Source organism: Lissotriton vulgaris, chromosome 2_1 (assembly GCF_964263255.1).
Source record: "Lissotriton vulgaris chromosome 2_1, aLisVul1.2, whole genome shotgun sequence".
Lineage (NCBI taxonomy): Eukaryota > Metazoa > Chordata > Amphibia > Caudata > Salamandridae > Lissotriton > Lissotriton vulgaris.
The window spans coordinates 1,667,288,770-1,667,307,870 of NC_141687.1; the positions used below are offsets into that span (position 1 = coordinate 1,667,288,770).

At 44.8% G+C, this 19,101-nt stretch overlaps 1 protein-coding gene across 1 annotated transcript in view; it reads right to left on the bottom strand.

Annotated features, from left to right (window-relative positions):
- NUDC (nuclear distribution C, dynein complex regulator) overlaps positions 1–19,101 on the bottom strand; it is a 139,212-nt gene that overhangs the window by 67,144 nt on the left and 52,967 nt on the right. Inside the window, exons 4-7 of the mRNA XM_086957615.1 lie at positions 13,303–13,386; positions 12,982–13,098; positions 9,154–9,348; positions 8,277–8,360 (exon numbers count right to left, since the gene is read on the bottom strand). Coding sequence (XP_086813741.1) covers positions 8,277–8,360; positions 9,154–9,348; positions 12,982–13,098; positions 13,303–13,386 — 480 coding nt within the window. The remainder of the gene's footprint in view (positions 1–8,276; positions 8,361–9,153; positions 9,349–12,981; positions 13,099–13,302; positions 13,387–19,101) is intronic.

Sequence of the window (19,101 nt, forward strand, 5' to 3'; positions counted from 1 at the left end):
AGTAATTTGATATGTTGATCTTCTAGTTTTTCGAGGTAAGGTTGAGGACTAAATCCTTGTCAATAATAGATGTTTTTACGGGTTCTTTCCTCTGCCCAGTCTTCCTTCTTCTGCCTCTCTTTGATCTCCTTGTTCTTTTAGGCTTGAGTTCGTTTTGTTGAAAGTACTCCTGCTCAGTCTTCTGGTGTTCATTTGCTACAGACACAGCTCTCGTGAAAAATCCAGTTTGGGCATAGTTGTTGAGAGCCTTTGTTCCGCGTACAAAACTCTGAACTCTCTACACTGGATATTATAGTTGTTTTCCCCACTGCTTTATCCATTGCCTGTCTACTGCAGAGAGAATCAAACCTTCTTGCAAAGACATATACACTGCCAGCGGCATAGTCCACTCTGTCTCTATTAAACTTTTTGGCTCTAATTGTTTGTATTTCCTTTCCTTGTATATATTACATTTATATTTTCACGGAGAAAACCAAATGTTTAAGTAACACTTAGAGTTAGGCGAAATGTTCAGTAAAAACGTAACGTTCTGAACTCTAACAAGCACTGTAACTCACCAGTTATAGTTATCTCAAGTAACTAGAACTCGTGAACAAATGTAACTAAAACTTGCACCCCTGCCAGGCACAGTGATAATATCAATGATATCACAGAAGACGTCATGAGTGATCGAATATGTGGCGTAATTAGCAGTGCATGGCGATAGCACAAGTTATAGTTACCCTAGGGCACTTAGAGCGTTTTTTAGAATTTAAAACATCACATTATTACTGAACATTTCAACTAACTAGAACGGTACTTTAAAGTACCATTGTTTTCTTCAGTGAATTTCTAGTTTTTTTAACAGACTAATATTTACCTACTATAAGTTAATCCAACCCCGCATGTAGCCACCCCCATGCTGAGCAGGGTGTTTACTTGTGCATGGCGGGTTAACCACAGGGCCTTTTAATAAAAAGGGTCACGTGTGGACACAATAGGGTGAATAGATAGATAGATAGATTTTTTTTCTTCAAGGAGGGGTTTGGGGGGGGGGGGGAAGGTGACTCCCTACCCAGAGTCTAATTAGGCCTCTTTTTATATTAAGGGGGGAGGAGGGCTGTTTGGCCCACCTCCCTGAGCCTTATTAGGACCTTGGGACCCCCTCCCCCAGGGCCAGAATTAAAAAGAAAGGGGAGGGGGCCATGTGCCCACCACCCTCCCAGAGCCAAGTTTTGGCTCCAGGGACCGCATTCCCTGGGGCCTGCTGCATTTTTTAGGGGGAGATGGGGCACAGGACCCCCCTGGAACCCAATACCTAGGGCCCGTCGCAACAAAGGTTGCGTGCCTTGGTGCCCACCCTTGGTACTTACCACACTATCGCTGGGAGCCGCTGGGAGAGCCCTAAAGTCCCTGTGGCCCCAGTCAGTTCCCCGCATCCAGCGGGAGCCAGCATTGCTACTGCCAGCAAGGAACAGCTAATAATGGTGCTCCTTGCGGGCGGGAGCAATTTTCATAACTGTTTGCCTGCCCGCAGTGAAACAGATCCAAAGTCCATTCCAAATGGGCAGGAGCATTTTTCAAACTACCACCTGCTGGGGGTGGACTTGGTGTTTGCTCTCACTTAGCAGTAGATTAAAAAATGCTCCGGCCAAGCGAGAGCAAACACAGGTTTCCTTGGGCGCAATGGTGCAGGCAGGGGAGCTAACTAGAACTGCCCCGATGGTTGACTTCCCGGGAGAAAGCCAGCCCATGACCATTAATGGGTCAGGGGGTGGGTTGGGGCCTTAAAATACTGGGTCTCCCTGGGGCTGAAAGCAACTCAGGGAGGGAGGCCAAGCAAAGATCTTCTGCAAATCTGCGTCAATTGTTTAAAAAAAAAATGTCATATGTTTTTGGCCTCAGGCGTTGTCCCTCTGGGACTCCCAACAGCAGGAGGTCAAGATATTCCTACTCTGCCCCCTTGCGCCTTTTCTTTCTGTTTTTGTTTCAGGACTTTCCGTTTTTGTTTTAGGACTCGGACTGAGTTCAAGTCCTAAGATGGCTGCCACCACTTCCTGTTTGAGGTGGTGGCAATCAACCAGATCTCAGTTTGAGATCTGCCGGGATCTGCTGAACCTCGGCGTCCCTTGATAAAGAAAGTTTTTGATCAAATGGTCAAAAACTACTAAGCAGATTTAGACCAAAACACGAAAGGCATTCTTTCTGGGCTTAGATTTAGCTGTCTGACAAATTTGGTGTAAATACGTTCAGCAGTTTAGGCTGCAGCTGTGTCTAAAGTTCCTATGGGAAAAGAAATGGGGAAAATGCATTATGGGAATCCTGCCTTTTTTCCTCAGCTACTGCTCGAAAGATCATCCTGAAACTTTCCATGCACATGCTAGCAAAAAAAGAGCACTTTTATGGGAAAGTTCCATGGAGATTTGTTAAAAGGCGCCCAAGTTATCAAAAACGATCCTAACTAGAACTGCCCAGTGGAAAAAGGAGTCGCACTCACAAATTAGCAATATTTTCTTTTGTTATTTAAGAACATCGGCAATCCTCTGCACCTGATGCGTTTCGGTCTTCAATGACCTTGTTCACAGGTGAAACATGGCAGTCCATCAGCATTGTTGGCGATCACTAGTAGGTTTGCTCTTATATCCTTTTGGACCTCTAGTGGGCCGCTAAGAGGTATTGCAGTACTATTGCATTCTGGAACTAGTGGTCCCAAACAGTTTCATTACACACTAAGTTACAACAAGCATTTACAATGCAACGGTTTTGCCTTTGGAAAAGTTAGAGCTATTGGCATTGTAAATGACAATTTTTTTATTTGTGTTTGTTTTGAAAACCGATAAATAAATGGCATTGTCATTTACAATGCCAATAGCTTAATCTCTCGCAAATGCCACACCCACACCCACCCACACCCACAGAGAGCCCCCCACACAGAGCCCCTCCACACAGAGCCCCCCCACACACACAGGGCCCCCCAAACACACACCCACAGAGCCCCCCACACACACACACCCACACAGAGCCCCCCACACACCCACATAGCCCCCCCCACACACCCACAGAGCCCCCCCATACAGAGCCCCCCACACACCCACACAGAGCCCCCCACACACCCACACAGAGCCCCCCACACACCCACACAGAGCCCTCCACACACCCACACAGAGCCCTCCACACACAGCCCCCCACACACCCACACAGAGCCCCCCACACACCCACACAGAGCCCTCCACGCACCCACACAGAGCCCCCACACACTGCGAGCCCCCCTGTGCAAGTTATACACTGTTGTTAGAGATGAAGCGACCGCATAGGTAACCAACAGGTGTAAAAAGGACTTCAAAGGTGACTAGGGAAGGCGACGTCTGTACAGGAAATTTTGTTCATTCTCTACTCTGTGAAATACGAAACGCCGTTAAGGGTCACCCATCAGCCCCTACTTTAGACTTTGGCAGGTGAAATAAATCTGGTCATATAAAAAACAGTTCCAGTCGAGTATATTACGGGAAATACCTCTCTCGTTGCTTTTTTAAAGATAAAAATAATCTGAACTGTTATTGGATAAAGAAAACAAAGCATGCTGCAAAAAAACAGTGTAGATAATTTAAGTACGATCTCTGCCTTGACTGGTGCAGTTATGTTGCCCCTCTATTTCTGACATCTGAGGCATTAATAAATAAGTGGTGGATAAGCGCGTGGCCTTTGATTTAGACGGTATACAAGGGAGCAGGGAAAAACGCGTTGTCTGTGTCAGTGAACTGAGGATGTAATTAGTACTAAAGTAGCCACACGTTGAGTGTGATAGTTCTGGTGCTTTAGCCAAGAGCAAATTGCATTCGGGGACACGTGGTTTGACGGTCAACTTTGAACGTTTTGGGTCAAAAATCCCAACACGTCAAGTACTGTTGACTGGACAGCCATCACTGATTGGAGGTGTCACACAGGACGTGGTGCCACTTGGCACCAATGCCCTTCTGACACCCTAAAAATGAGGACTTCTATTTTGAATGTGTTATACCGTCCAAATACTGGGGAACTAATAGGAGAAAAATACAGTCCCTTTCGGCAATCTGACATCAACCACGCACAACCTCTTAATATATTGCACAATGACATATTGTAATTTTTTTTTTCCCCGAAGGCATATTAAATCAGATTATTCATCGTCTAGCACAGAGTCTTCATCTATAGGTCTTATAAAAGAGAATTTCCCTCGCATCACGAAGCAAGCTGACTTCCACCAGGACGCGACTGTTTCAAGCAAAAGACGGCAAATACAATTCATGACATTAACGGGCAGGAGCAATTCTTTTGTCAGTTTCGGTAGTAGTAGACTGCCCAGACAAATCTACACGTGCGCCGCGGACAGATATTATGACTGAAACTAAGACACGTTTCACCAAGTTGGGTCTCCGGTTCTTACCTCCGTAGGCAGCCATGTTTTCGGTATCGCTCCTTCGCGTGAACGCTGGTTCGCAGACGAGACCACAGCTGCACCAGTATTAACAAGCACCTACGGGCACACGGACAGCGGGAGGGGGGGGTGGGGGGTGGGGCGGATTAAATTGTGACCTGCTAAAGATAACGGAAAGGAGGGAGCAGGCTATTCCGTGATTTGTCCCGTGCCTGAACCTGCCTGCTCCTCTTGACTGAAATATTAACAAAGAAAGGAACGGACAGCGGGAGGGGGGGGGGGGGTCGGGGGCGGGAAGGCATGGACAGCGGGAGGGGCGGCGGGAACGGCACGATAAAGAGAACAAAGCATGCTGCAAAAAAACAGTGTAGATAATTTAAGTACGATCTCTGCCTTGACTGGTGCAGTTATGTTGCCCCTCTATTTCTGACATCTGAGGCATTAATAAATAAGTGGTGGATAGGCGCGTGGCCTTTGATGAAGACGGTATACAAGGGAGCAGAGAAAAAAGCGCTGTCTGTGTCGGTGAACTGAGGATGTAATTAGTACTAAAGTAGCCACACGTTGAGTGTGATAGTTCTGGTGCTTTAGCCAAGAGCAAATTGCATTCGGGGACACGTGGTTCGACTGTCAAGTTTGAACGTTTTGGGTCAAAAATCCCAACACGTCAAGTACTGTTGACTGGACAGCCATCACTGATTGGAGGTGTCACACAGGACGTGGTGCCACTTGGCACCAATGCCCTTCTGACACCTTAAAAATGAGGACTTCTATTTTGAAAGTGTTATACCGTCCAAATACTGGAGAACTAATAGGAGAAAAATACAGTCCCTTTCGGCAATCTGACATCAACCACGCACAACCTCTTAATACATTGCACAATGACATATTGTAATTTTTTTTCCCCCGAAGGCATATTAAATCAGATTATTCATCGTCTAGCACAGACTCTTCATCTATAGGTCTTATAAAAGCGATTTTCCCTCGCATCACGAAGCAAGCTGACTTCCACCAGGACGTGACTGTTCCAAGCAAAAGACAGCAATTAAAATTCATGGCATTAACGGGCAGGAGCAATTCTTTTGTCAGTTTCGGTAGTAGTAGACTGCCCAGACCAATCTACACGTGCGCCGCGGACAGATATTATGAATGAAACTAAGCCACATTTCACCAAGTTGGGTCTCCGGTTCTTACCTCCGTAGGCAGCCATGTTTTCGGTACCGCTCCTTCGCGTGAACGCTGGTTCGCAGACGAGACCACAGCGGCACCAGTATTAACAAGCACCTACGGGCACACGGACAGCGGGAGGGGGGGCGGGAATGGACAGCGGGAGGGGGAAGGGGGGGCGGGGGGGGAGAAGGATAAAATCGTGACCTGCTAAAGATAACGGAAAGGAGGGGAGCAGGCTATTCGGTGATTTGTCCCGTGCCTGAACCTGCCTGCTCCTCTTGACTGAAATATTAACAAAGAAAGGAACGGACAGCGGGAGGGAGGGCGGGAAAGGAACGGACAGCGGGAGGGAGGGCGGGAAAGGCACGGACAGCGGGAGGGGATGGCGGGAACGGCACACGGTCAGCGGGACGGGAACGGCACACGGTCAGCGGGAGGGGGGGCCGGGAACGGGCACTCACCTGGACTTCCTCAGGCGGCGGTCGGCCGCAGAATGAACAAAATAAACATGGACGCAACAAAAAAATAAACACCGCCCACCGCCGCATGACGATTTCGAAAGGGACAGAAAGCCTAAAATTTGGAGGAACGCCCCCGAATCTGCTCTCAGGATGACGAGCAGATATCTGTTCCAATGGCTAGCCTGCATTTATGGAGCTAGCCAATGGAAACAGAGGCGGGGTCCAAAGCCACTCTACTCTTCTCATAAGGTTTTCCCTGCAGCTGCGCAGTGAGCAGCTCGCTAGTCAAAACCAAAAAAGCATGCTTTCTGGATTAAGATGTAGTTTTCAGCCAAATATGGTTGCCACTTGCGGTATTGCGGTTCAATTTTCCTAAGGGAAATTGCATGGGGAAAATGCATTTTGGCACACCTCTTTATGCTGCTCCCGCTTGACAGATCATCTTGAAACTTTCAAGGAAGGAGCGGAGATGGGTGATATTTGGGGGGGGTGGGTTAGTCAAATGACACCAAAGTTTTAAGCAAAACAAAACTATCCAATGGCGACCGCCACTGTGTAATATATATGTATATCTATTGATTTTGAGACCTAGATAGAGCGGTATCAAAAGGTTTGCTTGTGCGTGAACACCAAAAGGTTTGCTTGTGCATGAACACCAGACTTAACAAAAATATGTTGGAGACTAACACACAAAGTTCAGTTGCACGATGTCTATTGCACAAGTGTGGATTTAGGTTCGGTGGCGCCAGTGCGACAATCTTTTTTTGAGCGTCCCCCACCCCCCATGACACCTTCCCCATGGATTCCCTCACTACCTCCTTCCAACAGTAGCCCTCATCTGTCCATAGCCCCCCTCTCACATCCAAATGTTGTATAGCACTACTAATACCAGTGTAGGGTTTCAGAGCACTTTACATCACACACACTATACAGAGACAAGAATGATAATTGTATAAATCAGAGTATAGCAAATGTTACATAAAACAACGAGGATTACAAGGAGGAGGATTCACACATAATCAAGAAGTCAGTATTTGGCCTGGAGAAGCACAAACTCAAGAATGTAAACGTACCACAGTGGTTGGGATTGGCTTTACTAATAAGAATGTATTTCTACCTAACCAAACCTTTTTCAGCAACATTTGGATAATGAAAGTCTGGGGGGAAAAACAATGTTCTAACCTATACCATTCAGTTTGCAGGCAGCACTTTGATAACAGTTTATAGATCACTTTGATGAGGATTGCAACTTATGAACTGCAAGTAACAAAATAATTTCTGTGACAAAAGCAGTAACCCACTGAGACCTCCACATGAAATACATTTCAGTTATCTGCGTGGTACATGTTCTTTGCAGCAGGCATATTAGCCCTCTGTAGCAACTTTATGAGGAGTCAAAACTGCCACTAAACAAAACTCCCATCTCTCGCTCTGGGCAGAAACATTAATCAAAGAAAAACCAAAGGAAATGATGGACAGAGCGTTGACAATACAAGCACTTACCCCCAGTCAACTGATCTGGGTTTAATCCATCAACGTTCTTTAGCCCACTCTGCCACCCCAGTTCAGACATGGCCATATGCAAATCAGTCTGACCCTGTGCCTCATGGGAACAGTCCAGCCCGAACTGCCAAGGCATGCCTTCCCTGGACCGGAAACATGCTACCGAGGACCGGTTTCTGGCATTACAGCCGTCTTCAGCCCGGCTTGCTTGAATCCAGAAACATTAATCAACAGTGTTATCTTTACATTTTTTAAGTTGCCTGAAAACTGCTGGGCACACAAGGAGCTCTGCAGCAGGTGTTTTTAAACCCATGTTATTTCTAAACACAGCTCCAACCAAGGTCAGTGCCAGGTGCGGTTGCACTGGAAGCACCGCCCTAAAGCCAGTCCTGCTGAGTATCATAATTCCCAAAAGGATCTATTGTGCAGGAAAAGGGTGTCTGCTGACATAACACGGCCTACTGGCTATGCAAAGAAGAGGGAGGGGAATAAAGTACCCTAGAGCAGTCCATCTGCAATATAATGATTGCAGGATGGGCATAGTGTACAAACAAGGGTGCTGCAAGCCTCGTACCCCAGCTTCACACTGTCCCTACTAATTGAATAGTACCAGCTGCCTTATTGGTACACTGGGATATGCACCTTCACCTCCCTTCCCCCTGCTAAATCACCTTACCTCCAACAGACATGCTGGAAGAGAGGAACCAGAATATGAATTTGGCAATCAGACTGATAGTTGAGCTGCTCACCTTTGAGTTTTCTGGGTTTACCTTCTTGGTGTTGATTTCAGGATCTGTGGAAACTATCTTACTCCACCACTCCATTTTATTGATCTGTTGAGCAAAATACCACAATGTTAGTACAAGAATGCAGTCGGTTGACCCTCTTAACTGTAAGGTCAAAACCATGCTACAAACACCTCCACCTCACAAGAGATGTGCATGGGTTATTAATTTGGTCTTCATATCTTGCATCATTTCTAGTGGCCATTTCTGATCGGGTTACTGTTGCTCCTCAGGTCTTCAGTCTCCCTTCTTGTCTCCTTCTCCAGAAACAATGCCTCCCTGTGCTGCAAGATGTGCCCTTGCAGGGTCCAGTCTGATGCTGCAGCCAACATGTGCCCTATCTATATGTAAAATCCCAGATTCCACTCCCTTCCTCTACTTGGACGGATGCTCTCCCCATGTGTTCTCCTAAATGTAAACTACTTACTGGATTCCCACCCCCATTCCCAAAGAGGGGGTGCCATTCAGCTGCACCCCACAATTCTTCCCTCAAATGTTATTACTCCACCTGTCGATGTAACAAAGAAAGATACTCATTTGCCAGACACTATTACACCTACAAGATGTGCCTGCTCGATCTCCCCCTAGGTGTGCCCTCTACGTCATCCACATGGGCTTTGCATACGCTTTCCCAGAGGTGAGCATTCCATAGGTGTGTACCTTCTACCTATCCAACCATCCCAAATATAGGCCCAGTATACTCAACAAGTCTTCAGCCAAGGGATTTTTAGTACACTATACCATAACCCCACCTCCTCCCAGACAACCATATTGGTCTTCCTCCACTCTATAAAGATGCTCTTTCCCGTCCTACAACCTGGGACAGGTAGGCAGGCCTCACCTTCTCTAGATGGACAGTGATGACTTTGCCGTCCTCGATTAGCCAGGAGCTTTCCTCCACCTTCACTTCATTGTAAAATTCTGCATCGATGACTGGAGTCTGGCCCTTGAGGCCCACTTTGAGATGCCGTCGCTGAATGTCCACCACAACGTCCTTTCCCTTTAACCGGAAGCTCACATTGAGGGGTACCACCAACTGGGAGGAATACAGAGATTAAGGGCTTACTACACAAGAGAAAACACTTTGCCGTTCCTCAATGGTAGTTATTACACGTGTATGAGACCACTCGGAAACTGAACCAAAACCAAAACACCAGAGTCACTCAAAAAACCAAAACGCCCAAATGGGCTATTTAGACTAGTCCTACTGGCCTATTAGGATTCAGCAAATTCAAGGTGTCATGTATGAACTGTGAAAAAACACAACCTCCATATTATTTTCAGCATCCTTCCATCGGAAAACTGGACTGACCTGCTTCTGTGCTGGAAAAAGAAGGAGAACACCACGAATACCCATTACAGGATAATAAGTTTATTTTTTTGTTCAGTGTGATGGAACCCAAGATCAGGCAAGTTCAGAAATGTAACTATAGCTGAAATATGAACTTTAATGATTTTGTCTGTATAATGACAAAGTATACCAATGTATTTTAGTGTTAGGCATCTGGGAACAGGATAGAAACTACTGCCACGTACCTTGAAGGGAACCTCGTACATCGAGCAGTCAAACTTAGGTGAGACACTTCTGTGAACTGATCCATCATTACTCAAAGCTCTTACCTGGGTACACAGACCTACAGCTACACAAGGAAGCAGGTGCCCACATAATATCCCAAAATTGGACAACGGTGTCATTCATAACACAGAGCACACATGCTGTGCCCTGCTCTTCAAGAAAACAGAAAACAAGATCACCACAAATGGGGCGACAACCCTTGTGGCAGAGTGGAACAACGCCCATCAAGTTGGTCAGATGCTGACCAATGGAAATGCCAGGATCTCTATTAGGACACACACAGACTTAAGGTACTTTTTAGCATCAGCATCCAGAGCACTAGAAACACTATTATTGATGTTTTGAGTGCTTCTAAATACGCTCTACCATGACTGGCAGGTCAATAGCGGAGTGGATTGATAGGTATGGGGGGGTAAAAAAGAAAGGGATTTTATTAAAGAGGCTTAAACAGTAGTAGATCTGCACACGGTTGATACTGAAATATGCATATTTTCCACATAAGTGCATTGATTTATCTTCTGTGGGTGTTCATATCGATTAAACCTGGCAGACATTTAAGTAGAAGTGCATCTTTATTGGTTAAATAAATGTGGAAATATACCAGTTTCAGATTCTTTTTTTTCATAAAACCCAAAATAAATATGGTTAAATACAGATAACATTAGTAAAAAATGAAATATGAATAAATACGGACGGAAATGACAAAAAAATAAATATAAAACCGTGAGCCCTATCTATTATTCTGCTGTTATAGCTTGCAAATTTATGTGCAACAAAAGCTACTTTGTTGGGGTGAAGCAACTGAACAGTGAATGTTGTGACACTATTACATTCAGCAAACTGCAATCGAAATTTATTAGGGAAAAGAGTGACGTTATATGTGATCTTTGGTATGCTTGTGCAGCACGGTCACTCTGTGGATAGTTCTCCTTTCTCTACTAAATCCATGAATACCTAAAGCCTCTATGATGCCAGCAAAGCAGCAAGAGTTGTAGAACAATTCTATAACTATACCATACAGGCATGGTGCCCATCCAGGGGCAAGTAAAATCACTGCTGTCATTATCTTTGTCACAATAAACAGTTTACCAAATGGAACTGATTTAGAAAAACAAACCGCTGGAAACTTGATCTTGTGACTCAGTATCCACAAACATGCTTACATAAATATTTCAAAATAAAAAGTCACTACCAAGTTGTCCAACCCAATCCATTAGATGTCTTTCATCTTGAAATATTTCCTGCAGTTTCTTTTTTCTAGGTTGAGTATTCTTTGCCACGTGCCCTGGGGAGAAGTCTTCCAACTTTTTGAATTTCTACCCACTTAATTCTCAGTTCATCCCTGGTGTTGCATCTCCCTCATCTGCCTTTCTTTTCTACCTCTGCCTCCTCTCTTCATTAATAAGGTTATTGCCCCCAAACATTTTTTTCTCCCCTAAAAAACGTATTACTCCACCCCACTGATCCCCCTAACCCCTTTACCAACAACCCTCTTCTAATCCTACTTACTGATTTTTCCCTGCACTGTCCTTCTGTCTCAGAGACCACTGCCCTCCCTTTATCTTCCTGTGTGGGTCACAGTGATACAGGACAGACGACCACAACTCTTTCAAAATGAGGCTATTTTCCCAAACTAGACGTTATGGTTTAGGGAATTGTAAGAAAGTTATTTTTTTCCTTGGGGTTAGGAGAATAGCTGAATTAAAAAAAATATTCAACATCACAAAAGAGATTACCTAGAATGGCGTCCTCAAACTGGTGTGCTTTCCAGTTCTTTACCAGAATTAGGTACATCTGGTCTACTCAACAGCAGTACATACTTCACCATTTTATCTATAGCACTTTGGAGTAGCAGATACGGACTTTAGCACAAAACTGCTACATCCTAAGAGGATATGGTCCTTCAACAAGTAATTATAGATAGGTTTTCAGGTACTAGTAGAATCCTAGGAAGTGTTCTTGCAGTATGAGAAGCAAAAGGAGGCGATTTGAGAGGGGAAAAGCTTTTCTGCGAAAGGGATTCCACCTGCAAAGCTATTGTACTCAAATGGATAATTGTCTTAGCGGTTGTTGGCTCATTATCATCTACCACTAAACTATTTACTAAGAAAATATGCTAGATACGTGTGCCCATTTCCCCGAATCCTAAACAACCAAGAAAGTATCACTACATACTAATCTCAACTCTTGCTACTTTATTAAATTGCTTCTTTAAGACACATCTCTATAAGTATGCCTCGGTCTTAGCGCACCTTACAACACAGGCCCAACTGCACTTCTGGTCTGTCGTCTAGTATATGCAGAATCACTCATACCATTAACAAGGATATCCACCTTACGGTGACTTCTATGTCAACAAGCCTTGACAAACCCCAGATCTTGATCATTGTTTTATTTAATGAACTGCAACATAGGTAGACCAGAGTGCATTACAAAGTTTCAAGCAATCCTTCTGCCTCGAACCTTAATGGCGCAAGTTTGGCAGGCAGGGGATGGCATAACCACACCACTGTGCTGTATGCCACAAAGGTGCACAGATGTACATCACCTTCCGTCATCGGTTTAATCGTATCTTGACTTAACATCCTATAAGCTACTCTGAACAACGATTCACAAACTGTCTAGTAAAACGCTTTTTCCCTATGCATAAATCTTGTGGCATATCAGTCAAAGTATAGACTCCCATCAACTCCTGAATTTGAATGGTGGGGCAAATTTCTGTGTCATTCCCAAGTATGGTTTAAAAGTTTTCATGTGCATCTAACATATAATATGAAATCATCATGGCTTTTTGAAAACTTTCCTCACAATCCCCTCTCCACCAACCTTCAGAAGCATACAAAGCATTTATGCCGGTACAAGCTAATCATGGACATTAAAGAACTTGCATCAATGTTCTATGATAGGCCACTACCCCGCAAGGCACATTCCTTGCCCCAGTATGCAAAAGAGGAGACAGTAACTGACATGAATAATCCACAATAGCGGGGTCAAGTGACCAAGCGCATAAACAAGTCATCATACAACGAGTCTCACTCCTCAAAACTAAAGCTATATTGCGCAGTCCCTTCAGTTTGAACCCAAAATACTCACATCCACCTCAGCAAGTGTCTGTGTCCATCGGTAAAGAGGCAGGTCAGCACCGTTGCCAGAATTTGGCTTCAACTTCCCCTTTTCTTTTTCATCTTCTTCTTCCTCAGAGTCAGCCCCCTAAAACACACAAGTTAGATAACTGAAATCCCAGAAGGACACCTGCCAGCAGGAAAGATGCTCTCTGGTCCACATGGGGCAATAGTGCTTAGTTAAAGGCAGACCCAGCCTATTCCTATGACACACAAGTAGGCTGAAATCTTAACAAGAGATACGATGCACAACCAGTCACTTCCATTCTATTCAGTCACCCAAAGCTTTTACCGATTTGGTTTCTGGGTCCTTGAGCGGAGTTGGAGTGTGAGTGGTGTCATCCCCAGATGCCTGTTGACGCTCAGATGCCTTTTTCTAAAAATACATAAACGGACAAGAAGAAAGCATAACCATTAGGCATATCAGATGTGGGGGTTCCAGCATCCCCAGTACTGAAGAGGCAGATCATAGCAAAAAAATAAGTGAAAGTACTAACAATTTGCATGTGTAGCAACTACGATAAAGATAGCACTGGTCTGGCGAGACTTCAAACTAACATATGGGTTCTTTAAATGTCAGCCGCAGAGAGAGCTGGAAGTGGTGACAACAGAATACTGAAGGCTACTTAATAAGATGTCATGCAATACTTACAGCTCTGAGCCTTTAACAAACAAGACCACTTTGTTACAATGGTAAGAAGTCCATTATGCCACTCAAGGCAGTGTGAGCATTTGTGAATATCTCACAAGTAGCTTTTCAGTCGCAACATTACAGACTTTAGCACAGGCAGATCGCTTCAATATCAAGAATCTGGGCTCCAAAGACAGTAAAAACACATTTCTCTTAACGAACAAGCATCTTGTTACTCTTTAACTGTTGTTCCCCAACCTTGGCTTCTGGTGACTTTAATGAATCAAGTTTCTCTAAAATGCCAGGAAACGATTTAACACAGCATCTTTGAGAAATTCAATGTTGGAGCAAAGAGTAATACAACTTTAATTTGCAGGAAGGCATATACAAAAGCCTAAACTTGGAGGTAGGACAGCGCTTTACAATAAATAGTCAAATAGCCTAGAAGATGGGGAACTGAAATATAGGATGACAGTTAAGAAAATACAAATAAAAACAGGGACCATCCATAGAAAAGCAGAAAAGCATTTCACAAATAAATAGTTCTAAAAACCATGGATGTGAACAGCTGAACAGTGATGGGGTGACTAAAGGATAATCCTCAGGATAAAGCGAAGTTAATTTGGGAGGAGTAATGACAATATTAAGTTGATAATGGGGAGCAAGAATTTGGAAAAAAGATTCAGGGAGGTGTTTGAGGATTGAGGAATGTTATTATTTGGAGCTGCATCGGGTTTTATGGAAGAGAGGACTGAGATGAAGTCTTTTGGTGCAAGGGCCGAAAAGGATAAACACAGGGGAGCAAAGTAAGCAGCAGAAGAAGGAAAGCCAACTCCTCCAAACAGTAGACAATTATTTAATTGTTAGGAGAAGAATGGGAACGCTGAGGAGGTGGCTGGACAGCAAGAAAGGGGAACTTTGGTAAAAGATATTCAATAAAACAGAAGAAATTATGTGATTGTTGCAACCCTTGTTGATTTGAGATGAATCTACTTAGAGGTGGCCATTCTATGAAGGGGTGCGTGGTAAGGAGATCTACTGAGTTAAGCCTATGTCAAGAGCTCTCGCGACATTCTGACTGATTGACTGACTGACTGGGTATTTCTAGAGCACACTAATGCCGAGGCGTCTTGGCGCTGTGTAGTGTGAGTGACAATAGCGACATTCGACATACTTCATTTGATAGCCTTGAGGTTATCGAACAACTAGCAGTCTTAATCGGCAAGTTGTGACAGGAATGTCGATATCTGATTTAAGGAGGATTTAATTGGACAGACTGGAAGGATTTTTATTGAGAAAATGGAAGAGGTTTAGGAAATTAGTACACCGTTTTGTGGTCAGCGTTGTAGCTAGGGAATGAACTGTGTTGCTAAAGATCAGTGAATAGCATGAACTTTGAGAAGGAAGTCCTACTTACTAGGGGATGGTGTCCACAATAAAAGTTACGTCACAAGGGAAATTTACTGATATCTTGCGAGGATGTCGGTTGACAGAAGACGCAAAAATGGAAGGTCCTTTGACAAAAAACACCCTATGATTGCACTGGAACATTCTTCTCAAAATGAATGAATGAAGATAAAGTTAAACAATAGGGGATAGTAATGATCTGCTGTAGAATCGGGTGTTTGGAGTTCTAATCCTAACTTTCCCTTTGACAATAACGAGTACTCGTTGACAAATTATCATATTTCGTTGTGCTTCCAAAATCCTGAGCATCAAGCACCTGCCTGACCCACTATTTAAAACAAGCTTTGGCACAGCCTACAGCAGTGCTTTAAATGGGCCGTTCCTCACACGTACTGAGTACCAGCATTTTTTCATTTTCTCCCCTTGAATGCCAGCACTTTTCCTAGAACAAAAAGAGAACCGGTACTCATGGGGCATGACTTCGACCCAGGCAGCACTCCCTTCATAATTCAACTGATACTTCGGCAGCGCCTTTAACACGCACTGCGCAGATTTAAACACAGCAGCTCTTGTAACCAGGACACAGCATGAGCTACTCTGGAAGCAGTGGCGTCACTAGGGTTGGTGTCACCCGGTGCGGGTAACTCATGGTGTCACCCCCTCACGACTTACCGCATACCGCATGGACCTCCTCCGGTGGCTCCACCTAGTAACCACCGGCTCAAATTAAGCACTGCCCAAAGACCCGTAAAAGGTCATAAAAGAGTGCCCTGTTCTTCTACTTCCCGGAACGTTTCTGTGAATCGACCAGAGTTGTCTTTTACATTGTTCGTTCAACGTGCAGAGAAATGGATAAATACACCAAATTCTAGCTAATGTGATATATACATCTTGGAAGATCAGGTTTAAGGCGGTAACAGTGGTTACCTAGAAAGCAGCAGGTGCTCGGCTGTCTGCGGAGGGATTATTTGCAACTGTGGTTTTGGCTAAATGTAGACAAATACGGTCACAAGAGAGGTCACAAAATGGAAAAATACAGCTTGAGCATTGTGAAGACAGCTCAGGGCCAATGACAAAGGCATGCCGAGCACCAGGGCAGGTCAGTACAAAAGGTAATTTGTCTGTCCATCCCGTCTCGACAAGCAGCGCTGTTCCCAAGGAGACTCTCCCACGGATCCGAGCGGCAGTAAATACATACAATGCCGCAGTAAGCCCCCCCCCCCCTTGAGGAACTATTGTGCTAGTGTATTTTCCCTTTCTTGCTCTCAGGAAATGCCACATGAGGAAAAATAAGTGCCAGTCCCCAAAAAAAGAGTGCAGTGTCCTACACCAGCAACCACCTGCTCAAATTAAGCACTGTTTACTGATTGCCTATGAACTCCACAGGCAACAGTGTGTGGACCTTTAGGGCAGGCATTCCTATGATCAGTTGTCTGCATAGGATTTGCAAGGCTTGGCTGACCCAGGCAGGAAAAAGAAAACACGCCCGGGGTGTGTGGGAGAAAGTTCCCTGCTTGTCCAGGGACATTTGTCTATTGTTTCTCAGAACCAAACTCCAACTTTTGCGGTTTGCTCCTATGAAACAAAACATTGTTGAGCAGTTGACCATGACATAGTGGTGAAATAACGTCAGTTATGTCACTGGATGCAACGTAATCCAACATGTCGAGCCAGAGGGGCAAGGAACCAAAATATGTCAGGATGCGTTGAGTTTTGTACAGCACCAGTGGCCTGTAAACCTTCCTCAGGTCTACATGACCCTCTAAGAGTGTCTTGCAAAGTATATATTATGCACAAACATTGTGTTAGTCTGACACAAATGCAAATAAATTGTCCAAAAAGCCGCAATTGGTCTGCAAACGTGAATTGGAAAAGCTAGCCAGCTTCACAATGTTTTTCACAGACCCTTGCAAAGGTTGAAAGAAACTTCGAACTGGACTCAACCCTACTCTGATTAAGAGGCAGAAGGCATATATGTTGGGAAACCTTTTTTATTTTTTAATACACTGTAATAGACTGCTGGCTTTAACAAACTGTGTCTGAGTAAAGTTTTATAGAGTATCCCATCTGCATAGTCAAGGGAGGCGCTGCGAGGTATTGTAAGGTATGTGACCACACAAGAAAGGTGTGCTGAAGCATCCGTACTAAGACTGAGTCTATTTGTATTGTATTGTACTGTAATTGCATTTATATAGCGCTTACTAACCCTGACGAGGCGACAGAGCACTTTTCAGCGAGTAGCACGCGAACCCAAAAAGGATTAGTGGATCGGTATAGTGAAATTATGTCATAAGAAAGAGTGCAACACGTGTCCTGGCAATCGGACTGTAATAATGTGACACCACTATAGTTACAGGTGTAGTGCCAAGTGAGAAACGGTGAGCTATGTGTCATGGGTTTCCTGAACAGGGTGGGGTGGAGGTGTGGTGAGCCATGATGATGCAGAAGAATCAAATCAGTGGGGTAGCGCCGATTTTCCCTAGCAGCACACCAGGAGCTACACAGAGGGAGAAATAGTTCTAGATTATTACATATTATTCTAAGAAAGTAGGCTGGGAGAAAATGCAGATAGGAGCTGCACGTGCTCTGAATACTGCAATAAGGGTCAAACAATGTAAGAGGTGAGGGGGCCTGGACATTTGAAGTGACGCCCCTGTCATGGTGGATTGGAGGGTGAATAATATCCCAGCTGCTCTTGAGAATTTGGCATTTTCACAACCAGCGTCTGGAATGTTATCATCATATCCATAAAGCCATGCCCAATGTAATACAATTTAGGAAATAGCTGAAGATGCACCTCTTTAAAGAACACTGTATCACAAAGCAGTAACAGTCCACTCCCACTCTCAGATCCCAGCTGCCCCTTTAGTCACTAACTGACTGAATCTTTGCTTCTGACACTGCATAAAGCTGCACTGCATTTCGGGTTTGTCTGGGCTATACAGATACCACACATATACAGACTTGCACACACAGTCAGTATATGGAAAACAGCAACTTGGTCTCTGTCACAACTTACAGGGCTATTATCTTGGTTATCTGACCTCGCTACCTTGAAATCATACTTCGATTGTGGCATTCGGTTTTCATATCATGATAAATGACATATCACCAATATATCAAATGTAAAGTGTTCTAAGCATTTGCAGGAAAAGGAAAGCAGGTCTTGGAAATGTGAGACCCAGGGCTCTCAAAACAGGAGTTTTAAACCTATTCCTGAACATCAGATGACCACCTCTTTGGGATTCGCATTATATTCAGTATCAACCCCAACCGGAATTGTGACAAATGATACCTCGGCCTAAGCATATTACCGATATTAATATTCAAAGCTGCAAATAGAGTACTTCCGTGTTATATATGCAAATGCAGCACCTCAGTGTTATACACGCACAAACTGGACATTTCCTATCTCAGAAAACTCGCCTGGGTCAGAAGTCCTCGCGGCCCGGTCCAGTCTAAGGGCCTCTGAGTAGGGCACCGGGGAGTCGTCCTATAATAACTCCCAGTCCACAGTCTTTGGAGCCCACCCACGAGCACGCCCTCCACACTTCACCTACACCGGGGGGGGTCGAGTTCCGAAGCAGGGAAACTGCGGGCCAGGCGTTGGGAGCCCTCGGAGCCCAGCACGAGATATAATAGAGCCCAGTGCCACACTGACCTCACTGTTCCCTGCCGGAATGAAGGCCTTGTAGTAGTGAGACTCTACGCTGAATATGAACGCACTCGGCTTGCCATAGCCTCACAAGAAAAGTATTTGTGGACCAATCCGCACCGCTCCCACTTGTCAGGTTGCTAAAACAGTAATATAATATAATTTAGCTGGTTTTATTGGGGGAAACACGGGAGGAGGGCCCTGAGCGCTGCATTAAAATCCCCTTCGTGGGTGCAAACAGCCTGTACCGAAGCACACACGGTGGACTGCAACAATGTATGCCCACCTTACAGGAAGGAGGTGGCGGCCTAGACTCGAGCCGATGAGAGCATGGCGTGTCTGCGTGGGTGTCTGCAGGGCAGAGTACACACAAATCTGTGCTGCATAGCACTGGAAGC